Here is a 19,527-nt window from a genome sequence, read left to right on the forward strand (position 1 = left end):
TTGTTTTTCTCTCTCCAAAGTGAAGCTGAAATAAGGCAGTTGTGAGCCTGGACTATTTGACATAAGTGGACTACTAGACCACGGTGAATAACACCCACACTGTAATAATACTTCCCTGGGCCAAGAGGTTTATGAGTGGCACTAGGGTGAGTGTGGCTTAGTTGTAAAATAACAAACAGCAGACAGAAGTGGGAAGTATAGGGAAGTGAATTTAAGACCAAGAACAGAGATCACTTTGCGCAAAGGGTTGTGGAAGTGTGGAGCAAGCTACCCAGCTGCTTTGCTAAAGCAGAAACCTTGGCTTCAATCAACAAACGCCTACTATGATGAAAGAAGCCACTACAAGGAAACAAGCCGGGTGGGCTAAATGGCCCGTGTTCTTAAGGGCTGGGAGATGGCCAGGACAGTCCCCCTGAGGGGCGCGCGGCTCTGCGAACCTTCCTCTCCAGACTCTCGTCGCCCTCGGTGGAGCTGACGCTGTCCCGCAGGCGCGAGCGGGAGGGCCGGTGCCTCCTGGACTTGACGGACAGCTGGGCGCGGGCCTTCTGCAGACTGCTGTCCAGGAGCTCCGTCTCTGGAATGGCCTCGTTAAAATCTGGGAGGGCGACGAAATGCAGGAGAAAAGGTTACAGCGCGTCCTGCGAACACTGCAGCAGGGGTTCCCCGTCCTGGGCCTGGTGACCTCCACACCTGCTGCCTTTCATTCCTCCCCTCCTCCGTGAGATGACTGAGGGCCCACTCGAGCCAAAAAGTTGCTTCATTGGGATATTTGCACAAACTCACAAGTTTGGGATTTTATTTCATGAAAAAAATACTTCAACACGGTGAAGATCTCCAAAATGTTTAAGAGCTGGAAACAGTTCAGATTAATCTAAGTATGATTAAGTCAAAGAAGGGTTTGCTTGTGTGAACTGGAGCTCGGCTGGAACACAAACCAGCAGGTGTGTGTGGGTCACCAGGACCACGATTGGGAACTAGTGTCTTTCAGTAACATGGCCAACCAGCAGAGGGCAAAAATGCTGAAAAATTAATTAAAACTAAGCCAGTATTGACAAAGTAATCACTAAAAATAAAATTAATTAGGTACAGTGATTAAATTTAGCTAAATATAGCCAAGTAGGGTAATAAAGTGATCTTCTTGACAGCAGTGATGTAAAATAAGACACCTCTGCTCAAAAAGTTCTTTTTGTGGGATACTGGTAAGAGTGGGCATCAAGCAGGCCCAGCGCCTTTCCTGGGCTGATCGGTGAAAAGCCTTTCTCCTGTTGTTCTCTCCTTAAGTCATACAGCTGTTGTGGTAGTGAATTCCTAGCAAAATAAATGAAGAAACTGATTTAAAAGAAGCTGAGGATGAACACCGTGTACTGGCTTTCAGCGTATTCAGCATGACCTGGATTTGATCTGTTGATCTTATTGTGAAAACAGGCCACATCTTGTTACTGCCCGGTGCCCAGTCCACCCCTCTCAGTCTGCCCCACTGGAAATCGAGTCAGTAGATTGTGTCCTTACGCTTCCCTGGTGTCAAAGGCACTTTGATTGAGGGGCAGCACACTCGCTTACTGTGCCTGAGGATGGGAAGGCAGGGAGTAGGTTTTTTTAAGGTTCATTTTTACTGATGGATTTATTGAGTCAGTATCCAGAATAAACCACCCACAGAAAAAGAGGGGTGAAACATTTCTCCCTCTTTCAGAAAATGGGCTGTCCCTTTTCACTGAGCTGAAAACAATATAGAAACAACTGAGATGAGCAGCATGTTTTGCATTAACTGATCAGACGTTTTTCTCCCCCTTTTTGAGAAAATTGGATAGTCATATCCCTACCTAACGGGTATAAGCTAACATTTTTAACATGACAAAGGCATGGATCCTTAGCACAGTACCAGCAAAAAGGAAAGGAGGAAAAATACGAGAGAGAAAAAGATAAAGAAGTGATTTAAAAAGCATATTTGTATGGAAGCAGTAGCGGTATGGTTTACATCATGCTGTACAACTCCCCTCTGTGCCATCATCAAATTATAGTACTGATCTGGGTGACATGCAGATCAAGTGATTCAATTCTTTCTTCATTATAATTAAAGGAGAACTTCAGGTGCCACATGGACAAGATAGGAGAGGACAAGACCAGCAGCATCAGACATTACAGTTCATTGTGGAACATACACCACTAATTCTTCCCTATAGCCTGATCTCGGTAGATCCCAGAGGATCAGCAAGGCCGGGCCTGGGCAGTATTGGGATCTGCTTAGTGCAGCTGAATGTGCACTGGTAAACCAGTAGGTGGGCCTGTTAGATATGGACCAGAATTTCTAAACTATTGCCCCAGAATAGTGACCAGACACGCTGTATCGGGACAAAGTGCTGTACTTCAGATGACGTTAAAGATCCCGTGGCTGACTGTAAGCATGGGGCGGCTCCCAGCGTCCTGGATAAATTCCTCCTTGTTAAACAGAAGTCATTTCTCCTTTCTCCACCTGATCTGCTGTGGGGATGCAGGTAAAGAAAAGCTAGCTCGCATCGCCTTCCTATCTGTGAAGCAACCTGGGATAGAAAGTGCTCTGTAATTCCAAGGAATTATTCTGAGTTACATGGCCTACATCCTACAGCACCTAGGCTACAGCAGCTCTTCCAAAGCCCAACCCCTGAGTGCAAACTAACCCCACTGAAAGCAGCAGATACCATTTGGCGAAAGAAAAAAAAAGAGTTTGTTTTTGATCCTGTCCGACTTCTTCATAAAAGATGATTGATGATTTGTTAATTAAGGGGGGGTTGGATTAACTGCCTCGGGGTCTCTATCTTTGCTTCCTGCTTTCAACACTGAAGTCTCTCAGCTGACGAGCCATTCAGTTAGTATCGAGCAGCAGGCGAGAGCGGGGAAAGCTAGCACTAGCAGCGGATACATTTTTCACTGCCAAGACAAAATCCCAGAGGAAATGTCTCTCTTTGTATCGGAACCTCGGCTGTTCCCTGCGCCTTTCCTCAGATTTATAATAAATGAAGGTTGCTCAGCACAGAGAGGACGACTGTGCTTGCTGAACAGCGGGTGGAAGTCTGATCATATAGTTACTTACATTATATAGAGGTATCACAGCTCTGTACACAAGAAGAAACATCTAATCAGATATTCCTGTCAGATGATAGCAATACCAATATTTTCTCAGCTGGCAAAGACCTAGGGATACAGAGACAGGAGATCAAGTTTTGCACGACTCAATAGCTAAACCCGTTAAAGCCGAGATAAAGCAAGGCAGAAGGCATTTTTCAACAGGAGTAGAATTTGTCGCCGCAAATCGTTGTTGCTTTCTAAAGACTTAGAGAAAGAAAATGCGCAAGTTATTAAGTTAAGTGCAGGAGGGATAAGTCAAGTCAATCTCACACAGCCTCATCATTACGAAATGAGCTCTATAAATCGAACACATTCGTCTCTAGCATCACTCCTCCAGCCCATCTCCACCTTGCAGTGGCCCCCTGGTCACTCCCTCTGAACGGGACTCAAGCCTCCCATTCACTGAGCAGGTTAACCCTGACTTACAGCATCTCGCCAAGTATCGCAAACATCCACAAAGCATTCCACTTTTCCATGTCGTTGTCCCTAGAGAACTGAAGAGTACAAACAGTGCAGTAACAAAACGAATAAACAAGTTACCATCTCTGCCCTGGGAAATCATAAAAAAAGCATTTGTCCCACTTCTTCCCTGTAGAATTTAGAACTAGCCACACCAAACCTATGCCAAATTCCTAGTGTCCCAATCACCCACGACCGTCTCGTACAGATAATCCTCAAAGTCTGCACTAATCCTGCTGTCCGCACTCCCAGTGTCTGTCCGCCACCCACAAAGTTCTCCAGCACTTGAAAGTGTGGCAGGCAACGCTGTTTCTTCAGGCGCTGAACCAAAATCTTCGAAAGCAAATGACAGTCTACCCTGTGTATTTAAAGACTGCAGACCCAGCTGCTCTCCCATTGCCCACACTGGGTGACTAACCTGATGAATCCTTTACTGGACTGCAAGACATGTTCATTCTCACACCACCGTTTATACGTTTTAGCTGCAGGAAGGGGGAGAAGTTGTGCTTTCTAAAAAAATGCACAATAAAAAAGTCAGAAAGATTTAAGTTCTAAATTTTTATTTTCTAGAATTCAATTTCAGTTACCTGAACGTTTTTAAAATATATATATATACACATATTAGTAATTAAAACTCCATACACAAGTACACTTACACACAGTTATTAATAACTGCATGACCTTACTGGCAGACAGTAAAATGCTAGTCAGGCATGGAGGGGCAGAATAAACCAACACACAAGCCACAGGACTATGGCCGAGCAAACCATATATGCACCACAGCAAACGATCACACAGGAAATGTTAATTGTTGTGTTGATCTCTTGTATCAATCCATCAGTCTGCACTCGGCCTTACTGATCAGCGTTTTACCTCCTGCCAGGTTCGGTCTCCAGAGCTCAGGTTAAGCAGAGCCCACCGAAGGACACCCCCACACCTTCAGTTTCCTGGCTTGCTCTAGTCGTGGAAGGCATTAAGGACCACAAACAAGGCACTAACACAAGACATGCTAACTTTGTGTAGAAAAGCTCTTGTGCTTTACTTTTTTACTGCTCTCACACTCATTTACAGCAACCCAGGCAATGGTCAGGGAACTCCACACGAACAGCAGCGCTCAGTCCCCATGCAAAACAGCACTCCCATCAGCTGAGATTCATCAGGCAGAACTAATTGGGGCTGTGGATTGGCGTTGCAGTCTGCCTCTCATAGTAAGCACTGCGTTATGCTCAACAAATGAGACAGATTTCGTCAAATTAAATTACAAATTACAGTAGCTCCAGCTTTTGGTCTAGTTCCTCTTTTATCACTGGACCGACAATATTATGAATGAAATGAAGACCCAAGCAGTAATTGCAACAGCTGCACCTGCACCTGCAACCAATGTGACGCTTTGACAAAAGAAGCTATCTGTTCCAATGGTCTAAAAGGCAATTTCCTATCCAATTCCCCAAATGAAATTATATCCGTGATGGCTGTCTTTGTGGCTTTTATAGGCACTTGTCACAATTTACTCCCCTAATGGATTTGCAGAACCGTGTAACACAAGAGCCTTCATTGGCTTCCAAACATCCAAAATAAAGTAAAGCAACTCTGGCACGCACACGGGGAGAAAGTGATGTTTTAGGGGACAAACCGACCAACAAACGAATCCTCACAGAGAGTCGTGCACGCACATCTAAGACAAGCACCACAAATCCACTCCTATCGATTATACCCACTGATACCAGAGAGGGTATAGTGAGATGCTATTAAGATGTCAGTATTAGGAGATCACAGGCCTGACTAATGGGTAGCTATTCATCAGCAAGTAAGAACACTCATTTCCGGTGCAGTAATTGCGCTACAGGCACAGCGTACACTCTTGCTTGTGCCTTCTAATTGCTCACACAGGAGACAGCTGAAGGCTTCCTTCTGATTCTTTTTACAGACAGGGAAGGGCTTGAAAGTCCTTATTATTGCAGCACCTGATGCCACTATCCTTAAAAAACACATCCCAGGAGATCGCTTTGTTTTCCTTGAAGCAGCAGAAATTTATTGGAACGTGGATTTAAAAAAAACCTAAATGCTTACGAAAACCTCAATATTTGCAAATTTTCCATCAATGTTTCAGTCTTGGGGCTCTGAGCTTTGCAACCTCGCAGGAAGAGAGCAGGGGCTCGCTGCAGACGATCTCAGCCTGGCAAGAAAAGTACCTATTCTAGTAGCAGACGTTGAGGCCGGCTCAGACATATCAGCTCCTGCTGAGGATTTCCTCCATAAGGTGGAAACAGAAGGGAGAATTTTGCGCTCCATAAGAGCTGCCAAGCAGAGAAAAAAAGCAACTTGAATTGCTTCATCTTTCCAATTCATGTTTTTTACTGAATTACAGTGCTATTCAGAATTGCATACACAAAATACAACAAGCCTGCCAGTCTTATGTTTCATTTTTCTCATCAAGGGGTATTATGATTTTGACATTCTAAAATTACTTATAGTTAATTAAGGTCACAGAGCAGCAAAGACACAAACTGAAGAAGAATACCTGTGACAAGGTTACATGCCTGGAAACAGATATTTAAAGCATATTATAGCACTTTGTTCTTCTACAGTTTTGTTTTGAATGTTGAGAACACAAATAATTATAACCCCAAACAACATCTGCACTCAATACGGCATCTTCTGTCAGTTTTAAATAACACATGCTACTTTAACATGTTTGGTGATTATTTCTCCCTCAATATTCACGAGGTCATACATTACGTGCTGTGCTAATCGGCGCATTTCCAGATTGCACTCGGTGGAAAGAAAAATGCATGTGTGCATGTCTTACTGAGCCCAGGCTGTGTTGACAGATCCTCTCTTTGATCTCCTCCTGAATTGTAAGAGTAAATCACAGCATAAAACTCCAGTGTTCCTTACTACCGCTTTTTCAATACAGATCAAGTCCTCTAAAGACACTATAATATCTTTTCATGAAGACATAAGAAGGCCCTTTGTCTACAAAAGGCAGATTATACAGAGCAGGTATGTAGATGTTGTATCACAGTTATGAATGAATCAAGACACATTAGTCCCTCATGGAACCAGGGAGATCCAGGGGGATTCTGTACAAATGCAATAAATCAGGGTTGCTAAGAAGCAACCAGCAAAATGGAGAGCTGATAAAAAATACTCCTGATCATTTAGATATATCGGTGTGTGCATTTTTTTACTGCATCTTTAGGATTCATTCCCCACTGCTCCACCACCTTCTCTATAATTCTGTATTTGTAAAAAAATAAATAAAAGTATTTTAGGACAAAAGAGGCAACTAACATGCGTTGACGTTCGCTTGCGCGAGATGAAGACAAAGAAGCAATCAAATCAGACCTTGAGAAGCAGAGTGCCTGTGAAGCACGATGATGAATTACAGAGATTTCAAGCCATAAAGCAGGAGAACCGTCTGGAGGCACTGACATGCGATCATCAAGGCAAGACAGAGCAACGTGGCAAACTGCAAAGGCGGCTCTGCTCTGCCATGACAGCAGAGTGCCAGCGGGACGCCCCCCTTCTGCCCACTCCCACAGGCGCCCTGGTCCAACCGGCCCACCATCCACAGGGCACAGGGCCCCATCAGATCCAGCCTCCGCAGGTCAGGGTAAGGCCTGGCCAGGGGCCATCGGCACATTTTAACTTTCAACAGAACACCAACTGCAACACATCCTAAAGAATCAGTCATCCCAGGCCACACTGGCATATTGGCATTCTTTATCTGTAATAAAATCATGAAAATCTTTATTCCCAGAATGAATAAACATTTGGAAAGCCTTGAAATGCTCACTGACAGATATTTCTAGATCAAGAATATAACTCTCAAAATTTGTTGATATTTAAAATTTAACAAATAATATCCCTTACACTTAACAGTTTTCTGCATAATCAGATTTAAATTTTAACAAATAATATCCCTTACACTTAACAGTTTTCTGGATAATCATATTATTGCTACAGGATTGACTTTTATACAGGTAATCAAACTTTAATTAAGGTAAAAAAAAATCCTATATAAGCAGCTCTATAAAATATGTATAGCTGCTTCATTTAACTTTGACTAGTCATGTCTAAAAATGGTCTCATTGAAATTGGGGAGCATAATGCTTTTATTTTGTGATCAGTGGCTCTTGAGCAGCTACTGCTGATAGAGAGGACTGGACCTGAGCTGCAGGCTCCTGGGAGAGGGTTAAAACAAATAACAGATTTATGGAGAAAACACACACTTCTTCATCCTGCACAGAAGCCTCAGCAGATATATCTGCCCCCACCAGTAGTACCAGAACGGCATGGCTAACCTGTGACACAAGGGTAAACTAAGGAAAAACCCACCCGCATCCACCACCGAAAGAGCCAAGAAACTAAATACACTAATGCAGAGCCATCGACGATAAATATTGAACAGACCAGAGAATAACAGAAAGTGGACCCTTCTGTGTTGTTGTTTTTTTATCAGTTTGAAACTACCACTTAGACTGGGGATTGATTTTGAATTTCTGTTGTCAGCAGATGAGGTGCTAGGAATGGCGATAAGACCTGCTCCTTAACTACAAGCCCACAGTTTCAAGACCGTAGGCTCCTGCCTGTTTACAAATCTGGGTTTCCTCTGCTGAGGTCAGAAATTCTGCAGTGCACTGCATCAAGGAAATGTTTTTGGGTATTAACGCATTGCACTCAGATACACTTGTTCACACTTTTAGAGTCTTTAAATTGCATTTTATGCATTTAATGCACTTTTGTATTATTGTCACTGACTATTAATTGCAAAGAGCTGTGAGCCATTTTGTAGGATTATTTCGACATAAATGTTTGCTGTGTGTGAACTTGTTGCACAGATAAATTCCTGCTATACATACACAACTGATTACAATCTGAATGTAACAGAGTGGGTTTTTATCTGCTACACTGCCATGTTCATGAAGAAGAAACTATTGTCCTGTACATAAGAGCAGTGCTAAACTACCACCATTCCTCAAGTGATGACAAATAGTCTTAAAGCTTCAATGTACAGGCCACTGGACAAATATCCAACCCCAAGCAGTCTATCTATCCACAGCCCACTCTGCCTCCAGCTGACAACACAGCGTGGTCTGGAAGTGAGAGAAAGGTTCAGCAATACAGGGAATCGGGCAGAACCGGCCAAGAGGATTACCTCAGCCTCTCTTCTCGTTTCCCAGAATTCATGCAGCTGACGGCACGGAAAATTGCTTCACGCCAGGATGAGGCCTCTCCTGCCCCAGCTAACGCCGGCTCGCTGCAAAATCGAAACTGCTGCCGGGCTTCACAAAAAGGCAGCGACCAACCAACAGCTTCTCAAAAAAGGCAACCCACAGGGATTCGAAGACGCTAACAAAACCCTTCGTCACGGGTGTCAGCAGGCAGCTGCGTCACCAGGCTGCTGGGGCCGTACAGAGCTGCGACTGCAGCACGCTTCGTTACAGCCAGCCTCAAAACCAGGCGCACACTTTCACCACGCCAGGTGGGCCGCCTGCAAGGCCTTCACAGACGTGTGGAGGAACAGACAGTCCCCACCAGAAACCCAAACAACACTGGATTAAGCAGCACAAGTCTCCGAGTGCAATACCTACAAAAGCTTAGCTGATTGGCATTCCAGTGACGTGTCCTTATTGATCTGTACATGAATCATGAGAGCACCATTAGGCAGCAAATATTACGTTTTCTTGGGATCAGCCGGGTGGGGGGGGGTTTGGCAGCAAACACCATTCCATGACGTTGCTTAACTATAACAAGTGAACCCAAATGGGATAAAAACAAAAAGGCCTGCCAGCAGAAAAAACTTCCACACCGGGGACGACAACATTGACGGATCTGACCCTCGTCAGCAGCAAAGCACTTTGCAGACGGGGTGAATGGGGACTCGCAGAGCTTTTATGAGCCGTTAGCCTTGCTTCTGCACGTCAGGATCCAGACTCCAGCCCAGCTTCCATTAAACACTGACTGCCCCCTGGCTGCCTCCCCCCCTCCGCTCCCGTTATTGGATTTTATACAGCTCATAAATGAATCAGGAGGAGTTAGCAACCAAGACAATTACCCGTGCTCTTCCGCCCCCTCCTATCCCACCTACCCAGCCTCTCCCTTAGCTGCTTTTCGTGAGCGACTTCCCTGAGGACTAAGGTAGTAAAATGGAGACGGGCAGCATGATGCTCTCTGCACAACGGGGGAACATCCCTGCCAAGTGGCAGATCGCGCCATGGAAGGTGTTTTCTCTTCCTTCAGGCAAACCCCAGCCCCTGCAACAGCAGCACCGCAGCTGGTGAATGGTTTCTAAGTTCCTGGGAGTTTGCGGCAGAGCCGAAGCTGCTGTGTTTGCAGGGCGAGCTGTGTGAGATACATTTTTATTTTGCATCCGCAATTGTTTTTTTGGGGGGGGGGGGTTCCCCCCGGACAAGCGTCCGGCTTTCCTTCTGCCGCCGCTGACCAGCAAAGGAAAGCCAGCATCAGCGACGAACCCGGCCGATGCTACACTCGTCCCATTGTAGCTGGATGTAGGGTGGAGCTCGGCTCGGGCGATCGCTGCTCTCTCATGACATGCCGGTTCAGTAGACGATAGCCTCAGTCCGGGCCAGGAGAAAATTAAAAAAAAAGCTAAGGGGGTCTCCTCTACAACGGCATGCTAACGGGGTCTTAAGAAACTGACCCCATCCCCTATTGGATTAAAACAGATGTATTCACAAGCCTGCTTCTTTACAGGGCTGTATCACGTCACAGGAAGTTTTGTTGCCTCATTCTGAACCATAGAACATGCTGCTGCACATACGTGGAAATTCTGTCTATGTTGTGATGTAAATTGGAGGTTTTACAAGTTAACGTGTACATTTTACTTTCAATGTGGTTTGAAATGACTCATCAATGCGGATTCTTTCTAACCCCGAAATATAGAAATTGTGTTGCAGTTCCCCTCAAGTCAAACCTTTAACGAAGAAGAAGGAAAGTTACAAATGAGAAGAAACCATTCAGTCCATCTTGCTTAGCAGCTGACTAGTAACTACAGTAACTAGCAGTAATTTGATCAAAGGATCCCTTCCAGCTATTTCATGATAGAAATCAAAGCCTGTTCCAAACCCCAACAACCCTTTGTGTAAAGCAATTCCCTCCTGTTCTCGGATTTCAGTGCACTTCTACTACTGAACACAAGTTACTGTTATTTATAAATGTCAGCTGAAGGATACAATCATTCTGTAACACTTTTTTCCCCCCCGAAGATCTGTGAAAAGGATGCAGCCACTGGTGCCCCAGAGCAGAGGGCAGGTGAACGGGGAACAGGGCACTCACCAAAGACATTCTCCGACTCCCCTCCCTGTGCAGAAGACATGGTGCAGCTGGCACTGGAAAAAAGAAAGGTGAGGGCAGTCAGACAGGAAGGAGGCCAGTGAACATGCCCAGGCCTGAAATCAAAGAACAAAGATGAAACACTCCCAATAAAAAATTAGATATGAAGAACATCCACAAAACCATAATGGACAGCAACTGATTGAACACACTTTTGAACTATCTGCTGTGCATGTGTATATAAACTTACCTCAAGAGATGAACAACAAGCCCAAAATAATACACATCCTAGTAGCATTAACTGATTTCTGATTTTTCACTTAAACCTTTACCAACCATACCAATGAAACGCAAGAAGACCAAGATTCTTGATGAAAAAAACGGTTTTGATCTTTTTTAATGATCAGTGCAAAACTATGGGAACTTCAAATAAGACTTCTTATATCGATATAATCCCATACTGGTGACTTTGCCTTGTTTTAGATGAGGTTGTAAAAAAGGCCAGAGAGCATGTTTTAATCCTGGAGGCAGCAGAAATAAGCTTTTTGGGCATGAGCGCTCCTGGCACGTCTGCTCGCAATATATTCTTATTATTTTTTAATGCCGTCTAATATTTTTGTGCTCACGCAGATTATTTTTTTGGGGGGTGTAATGTTTCTAGACTCGTGTACAGTGAGTATTGCATCAAACTGCATCAAGCCAAAAGCAATTTATAGTAGGGTTGCTTTCAAAAAGATACTCCTGCATAATGAACCTATATTTAACCAGATGAGTCAATTAAAAACAAAATCTTATTTCTCATGATGACCTGGAGAGCATACAATCAAATAGACGATGCAGAGCCAGCACTCGATGCTCTTTCTCTTTAGTGCTCATAACATTCTTATTCTGGGAATTCAGGTAACTGTCCAATGGCTGGGAAGTAAATGGTTTGACTAAGGTCATTATTATTATAAGGACAAGGTAGACAAATGTAAAGCAAAAAGGGGAAAAAAGCCCTCTCGTGCTGAGCTTGTGATCTTGCAGTGAAGAAATATTTTAAAACTATGAGAGCTAAGCCATTACAGGCAAGATACCTAGGAGAACTACATATTATACTGAGAATTGTTTTGCAAACAAATCTCAATATCATCTTCTTACTAATAAGCACCCAAACCCAGAGCACTCAGTTCTAGGCATGGAGCACTGTCTTCCTGTGGTGGGGAAAGCTCATTCACAGACTTGTACACAGTATACATACTGGACGAACTGATAAAGCAGGCACACGGGACCCAGTGCCAAGAGTGGATGGGCAGACCAGGGGAGAATGCCATCTGCCACACCTGCCTGCAGGCAGTATGCTGTGTATGAACCTGCTGAAGACAGACAAGACCGAATGACAGATGGAGCTCAAGTTTGACTCATGGGGGGGGTGGTCTATAAGCAAAGCCCCCCCCGCCACCCTGTATCTCAGTGAGTGTACTGCCCAGCTATGCAGAATATGCCCAGCTCCATTTCAGTCACTGCACTGTAGATCTGCCCAGGGACTGGCTGAAGTTAAACATTTATGAAATATGGGAGGCAGCCTTGCCCTCTGCATCCACAGGGATGACCTATGTGTATATTAAACCTGAGAAGAGGACCCAGAGCACACAGGCAGTACGCCGTGTTAGGGGAACTGGCTCAATGCGTGTGACAAATACCTCATCCAGCGCCTGACCTTTGGCAATAAACATGTATGCTGCGTGAAACAACAGGACTCAATGAAGCTGTTTATTTCTCTGTTCTCCATCTGTCTGGAAACTGAATAAGGAGTTAGGCAGAATCACAGAGCACAGCCTAGCCAATTAGACAGATATTCAAACACGGAAAAAACAGAATGGGCAGATCAGCTTGCTTGTCTCAGAAGACCTCATCTGACAATTATCCATGGGTAGAGTCTACACACAAACCACAGGTGTAGTCGGGGAGTGATCATATCATATTATCATCTGTTTACCAGTGACTACATGAAAATGAGCCCAACTCTGAGTTCGCTTTAGGAAAGTTGGTAATTGACATTTCTGTGTCAGCCAGCTCAGCTGCAAACAGGGATGACACACATCTATCATTGCAGGACAGTGCAATGATAGCCTCCAAACCCAGACACTGTCCCATTGTGGGATTGCGGACTAAACCTCTCTGTGCAAGTAGACAATAAGAATGGGGTTCCTTAGCCGGTTACACATCATACCAAATATTACACAGTGTTTGCTGCTTCACATCAAGCAACCAGACGAGATCTGACATCATTTGAGGCATCAGACAAGTTTAGCGAGATCACATTCATCAGGGTTCTTAGTTTAGAGGGACGAGGGACTCTTTCATCACAGAGAACGACACGGCAAACACAGTCATGATCACACATGCCGGCATTTTCTCTCTGCACAAGAAGATATTTCTGGTAAAGATCGCAGCACTTATTAACATTCACCTAACAGGCGTTCTGGGTGGAGGGAGAGGGCAAACACAAAATAAAATCCTAGAAGAGTCTCCCCCCCCCCCCCCCCCCAGCCCCCCAATACACCGAAAATAAAGCTAGACTTTGTAACGGAGGAAGAAAAAAACCCTTCGTCAGGAGAAAAAAAAACTAACAAGCTAAAAAAAAACAAGAGGGAGAAAGAGGAGTGCAGGAGTGGGGGGGGTGCTGGTGGCAGATAAAACCGACCCAAAAAAATACAGAAAACAACACAGGAACTCACCTAAAACACAGTCGTGCCACGACAGCGACCAAACAGCATCCTGGGGTGCCGTAGTGCGCCCTTCTTTCTCCGTATCCTAGAGACGGTACATCTGTTTATCCACAGGGCAAGCCAGTCGCACTGCTCCGCTGAAATCAGATGCGCTCTTGCCAGGGAGCTCACCCAAGGACAGGAGAGAGAGAGGAAGAGCGAGAGAGTGGAAGGCACAGCCTGGAGTCTCTTTAATTTGAGCCCTGTGCTGCTCTCCCAGCACTGAAACAGCCTGCTCCCGGTATTTTCGGAGTGGGGGGAGGGACTGAGGAAGAGAGCTGAGGGGAGGCTGAGGCGGATGCGGGCTTGGGCACCGTAGACACGGAAGCAGCTGATTTTCAGGCTGACGAGTCATTGACTGAGGCTGCTATCCGTGTTCCCTCTCTCCCCCCTCCTGATTTCTCTCTGTCTCTTGCACACAAACATGCCACATACTCGAGATTCAAGGGGTCGGCTACCACTGATGGTCCTGTATTTATTTCCAAGCCCTCTTCTGATGTAAACCAGGGGGGCCTTGATGGAAAAGTGCAAATTACTGTGATGGATGAGAATCATGACCTCTGTGCACACACCCCGAGAAATGAATGGCACCTTAACCTCCCTCTCCCAATCCATTTTATAAGCAAACAATCACTCTGGCTTCGCTTTGTTGCTTAAGCCGAAAGTCTTTTGCAAATAATCACCTACTAATACACAGTACACATGCCATTCACGGTGATTCAAGCATCAATAACAGACTTATTAAACGGCATCAGTCCATAGGATGTGCATGTCTAGAAACAAGTAAATAGCCATCCAAAGATGGTGTTTGAAATAGCGTAGCGCCCTTATTTTATGGGCACTTATCCTACTGAAAAAAACAACTCAACCCCTCCATTGCACTCCCCACCCCCACTCTCTCTGTTTCACACAACCTCCAGTCTCTATGAAACAATATGAACATGCTGTTCCCAGGGGTGCCATTAATACTGATGGAGTCGGGAGATTCATTGCCAGGGCTGAGAAACCAGTGTGATGATACCTCCACCCCCTACTTCACAACCTGGACAACTGACCTCGTGCAGAAAAATTAGACCCTAAAATCCGAGCTGCAGGTTTTTCTAATTCAGTTCTGAACAATTAAGGAGGGACTGCAGCTGAAGACTTTAGGAGGGTACACGTCACTGTGGAAAGAGTGAATTCTGGCTGGTACAGGATACTAGTGCTCTTTCGCTGTTTATTATTCAGTTCCTCCATTATTTTGGTTCTTTCTGTCTCTTTTGTGGATGCCTTTCTTGTAAAGCACCTTGAGATTATGCACCAAGAAAAGTGCTATATGGAAACATCTTTTCCTGTTCTGGTGCTTTACACCATCATTATAGACATGAGAAAATAACTGTACTGTAGTGCTTACTTAGCATAAAAAAAGATTTTTGTTAATCTATTGGTAGTTACTTAATTCTCTTTATGTCTTGGGACATAGGAAGCACCATGTGCTTGTTTGCCTTAAAGGTAAAAAGAAATCAGTGAAACGAAGCAAAAATCTGATGATACCAGGAAAAAGCCAAACCATACTTGGTATTCAAATATACAGCATTATTTACAGTCACTACTGTAAAGCAAATTGTTTCTCGTTCACATGCAAAAGCATTACAAAGTGAGGGGACTGTATGGTAAGGGCAACTATGTTACAAGTCTTATAAGCAGCTACACTCAGCAACGGGCTTGTCTGAAATAACGATTCCCTCCTCTGACATCTGACACAGTGCATTTCTTCTGGGTCAGTGCACAGCTCGGGCTAACTAGCACCTCTTTTAGGACTCAACACCGATTTGACAAGAGTACGTTCGGGGTTAAGAGAACTCAGTCTGACAGAAGTCGGCCAACTTCAGAGCAGACTGTGGCAATTGTGTTTAACAAGAAGAGAGTCCAAATACAGGCGGTTACGAAGAAACAGTCAAAAGCAAATTCCTGTTGAGTGGTCTCCTGTGGCACACCTTCCCAGCCCAGCATGTTTATTGATCTCAGAGGAAAGCCACTGTAATGAACTCCATACAGGGTACTCAGATTCCTTAATGTCACATCAGACGCAGTAAAAAGGAATGCAATAACTGTGGTCTGAACCCCAAGGTGACACACTGGCTGTGCAGCTAAAACACCTGGATCTCTGTTGTCACAGTGCCAGAACTTCCACTGCAGGTCATTAAGCCATGTACCTCTTCTGAGAAGACCAGAAAGAGACCCCTCAAGTAGAGGCCCACTCACCTGGACTCAAAGGGGAATGGCAACGCTATATTTACATCTCAGGGTTATATTTCAGAATCAGCATTCTTTCAGTTCATGAGTGCATTTCAAACCACAATAAAAGCAAAATGTCTGGTCACACACTGACATGCAAAACCTCAGATTTACATCACAAAACAGACAAAATTTCCAGGTCTGTGCAGAGGCAGGTTCTGCAATTCAGAATAAGGCAACAAAACCTCTGGTGACTTGAAGGGGCCCTGTGACACTGTAAACAAGCAGGCTTATGAATACAATTTTAATCCAATAGAAATACTGCTCTAAATTTTGATACACTTTTGCAGACAAAGACTACTTGTTAACTCAGCAAGCAGATGGAGTCGGAACTGCAGCGAAAAGTGTGCTGTACAACCTGTTCATCACATTACATCAGTCATCACAGTGGCTGGTGAGCAGAAAGGGCGGCTTCACGAACTCTCACTCTCGCCCGTGGCAAGACCAGCGGTTTGCGACAACGCAACGACTTACAGTGCTTTCACAAAGTCCACCATTTTGCTTAATTCAAGCTTTGCTAAATTTATCTATACCGTCAATGAACTTATTTTGTTACAGAAATTTAATGACGGTCTGAGTAATTGGGTTTCACTTTGACACCACAGGATCGCCGGGAGATCAGAGTTATATTAACCTATATGATGATTTTGACTGGGAAACTGCAAACTAAAAACAGAACATCAGGCAACCGTGCGTTTTTGTAATGACGGAGCCTTCAAGCCAAAACCTTGAATATTAGATCAAAGGGGTAAAAGGAGAGAAACGAAAGGATCTCATTTTAAATTAAAATCAGGTGCAGGATGGACCCCAATAGCAGCTCAGGCTTTGAAAATACCACAAAAAAAACCCATGATAACCTTCCTCAGGAGGTGTTTGCTCTTTTTCCTCGAACCATTCACAGGGGAAATCATGTTCCCAACCTTGGTGCGACTCCCCCAGAAGTCTCCTATTAGCCCGGACACCTTTTCAGCGGTTCTGCAAAAACGTACAAGCTGTCTCTCACTACAATAACACACCAGTGACCTGACCCTTGGCTTAATCTCTGCATGCATAAAGAACAGGCTATTATAAACCCATTTTGCCATCTCTCCTCGCCATCTTCTTGACATATACTGATGAATACTTATGACTTTGTGTGCTCCTTGGGGATTCAGATGTCTCACTTTGACATGTGGCATCCACACCCATAAAGCAGCACGCCCCTCCCCCACCACAAACACACACATCACGATCCCCCCGCCCCCCTCCCCAACACCTGCCCATCTGGAAGGATGCTCTGGGGCCGCATTTTAATTCGTCGTGTTTTAAGTATAGTGAATATTGCCTTCTCCATCCACATGGCACTACAGAGCAAACTGCATTCACGTGTTCTAAGAGGGTGATACTACTGGTGAGAAGGGAGGCGCATTTTCCTTTTGCAGTGTTTACGGTGGACAGTTCAGTGGACATTGCAATGTGTACGTATTGGGTGGCAGATGGGCAAAAACCTGAAATGACTAAGCCTGGTTTTGGTGAAGCTGATCACAGGTCATGCACAGAAAACACAGTCTCAATTTAAAGTACAGGGATCACAGCAACTGGAATAATTAATATGACCAGAAAAGCTTATAGTCGCAGATGGTAACTAGAAAGCAGTAAAGAGTGCTCCCTTGTCTTGTTTGCTAAAAAGCAAACCTTGAATCTGTCCTTTAAGTTTATTCCTGCTGGATGTGCAACGTCTGGCCATCCGTACCACTGGGTGTATGCAGATGCGCATGACAGCGATCGCCTAAGAGGTTATTCATGAACTGTATACCTATATGAAGCTTTTAATAATACAAATAATAAAAGGAACACTGTAATATTACTTTACATTCTGTAATTGGTCAATAAGAACAGCAAGGTCATTGGCAAAACGTACAATAATGTACTTTGAAATGCTTTGATTCCCCCCCCCCAAACAGCAATATGTGATCTTATCTGGTCTGGAAGCAGAAAGACATCACAGGAGAAGCTGCATTTGCAAGCTCGCAGCCGAGCACCCATGTGCCCTAAATCCGTGGAATTCCAGCACAAGTCCAAAACTGTGCTTTAAAGAGGGACCGCGTTGTATGCGCCATGGAAGTGAATGTTCAGGACAATAGGTCATTATTAAAGGAAAGAAAATGGCGTTGGGTTAATAACGCGGGACATTTACATTGTGGGGGGGGACCTTTGTTCACCAAGAGTTACTGTTACGGTAGCTGCCGAGGTGGGGGCTCAGATTTTCTCCCCACGTTCATAGTAAAAAAATCCAGAACACACATGTTCTCTGCACTCATTACCCTCCATTGAATCTGCCAAGTCACAACCCACCATGGGACTACAGGATATTGCTCTGCCCTCTAATTGAAGGCGAAGCATGTTAGAAGCGGGGTGGCACTGTCTCTGGAGACCCCCCCCTCCCCCGCCCCGTTTCCTCGAGCAGACCGCAGCGCTGCTGCTCAATTACCACAACTGAATTACTTTCGCTGCCCCAGTGACGGGCTGCAGGAAATACACCGGCATAGCGCCTCGGTTTCTGTGCTGTGGGGATGAATAAATGAAGACAGGAGTCAGGACAATCCTGCACGGAGCAAGGCAAAAAAGAAAAACTGTGCCTTACGGGGGGAGAAATGTTTACAGTGTCCAAACGCTGAAGCAAAAATAGATTTGCAGGATAAATGTTCGAGAAAAGGCCACAGCAGTCTTAAGAGGGAGAAATTATTACTCTGGTTTTCCAGGCAGTTACTAAACGCCTTGTTGGATAGTCTTTCATATGTACTATTTTAACCAGACACAATACCCTAATGCTATTTCAGCTCCGCGCAGACAGGAACTGTTCTTTCAGGACCACAGGGGAACTGCTGAGTGCACACAGGGGAAGGTGCTGTGGAAATGGAATAATACGACACAATCTTGACAGCCTCCCAGGTGGCACAGAAATAAATACATAAATCGCATTTCTTCACCCTTGATGATTTTAAGGGTTAGAAATGTATCAATTTTAGTCACCACTACAGCTTCCACCATAACCTTGAGTCGTATAACCAAAGCTATGAGGTGATTAGGGGTGTTACCCCAGTGTCCTGGCCCAATTACCAATCATGGCCTCCTAATAATCTCCATCTCTGGACTGGCTTCATCACTCTGCTCTCCTCCCCACTGAGAGCTGGTGTGTGGGGAGCGTTCTGGCGCATCATCCAGGTGGGGCTGCACACTGGTGGTGATAGAGGGGATCCCCATTCCACTCAAACCTCAAAGGGTGAGGAGGGGTATATACAGTACCCTGTTCTATTCCTAAGGCCTCATCGTTAACATGTGCCCCAAGACAGAGTCAGGCCAGCAGGGCTCCTTCTCACCCCTCACACATACTGTGCTGAGAATGGCCATGCTGATGAGGAGCCTGTGTCACATGGCCAGCCTGCTGGAGCCCTTTCGATAAGCCCAGTAAATAAGGCCAATCTGTGCTGGTTCCCGGATGGGAGTCTGAAGCAGGCTCTGCTGTGCATATCGATAGCCTGGAGCACTCGTCTGAGCCGCCCGCCCTTGATGTCTAAAACGAGCTGGCAGATCTGGGCTGTAACAGTCTGCAGCCTAAGCAGGACTGAGAGCCAGGCCCCTCTGTGCAGACTTGAGAATG

General features: G+C 45.0%; 1 protein-coding gene across 2 annotated transcripts in view; it reads right to left on the reverse strand.

The window, feature by feature from the left end:
• The window catches only part of samd14 (sterile alpha motif domain containing 14), a 35,615-nt gene that overhangs the window by 12,644 nt on the left and 3,444 nt on the right, over positions 1-19,527 (reverse strand). Inside the window, exons 1-3 of one of the 2 annotated variants that reach the window (XM_088623263.1) lie at positions 13,581-17,109; positions 10,864-10,916; positions 438-595 (exon numbers count right to left, since the gene is read on the reverse strand). In XM_088623263.1, the coding sequence (XP_088479389.1) occupies positions 438-595; positions 10,864-10,903 (198 nt within the window). In that variant the 5' untranslated portion in view covers positions 10,904-10,916; positions 13,581-17,109. Of the gene's footprint in view, positions 1-437; positions 596-10,863; positions 10,917-13,580; positions 17,110-19,527 lie in introns of those variants that run through there. The other variant, XM_088623264.1, reaches the window with a different exon arrangement.

This window comes from Lepisosteus platostomus, chromosome 28, assembly GCF_059453375.1.
Source record: "Lepisosteus platostomus isolate fLepPlt1 chromosome 28, fLepPlt1.hap1, whole genome shotgun sequence".
Classification (NCBI taxonomy): Eukaryota; Metazoa; Chordata; class Actinopteri; order Semionotiformes; family Lepisosteidae; genus Lepisosteus; species Lepisosteus platostomus.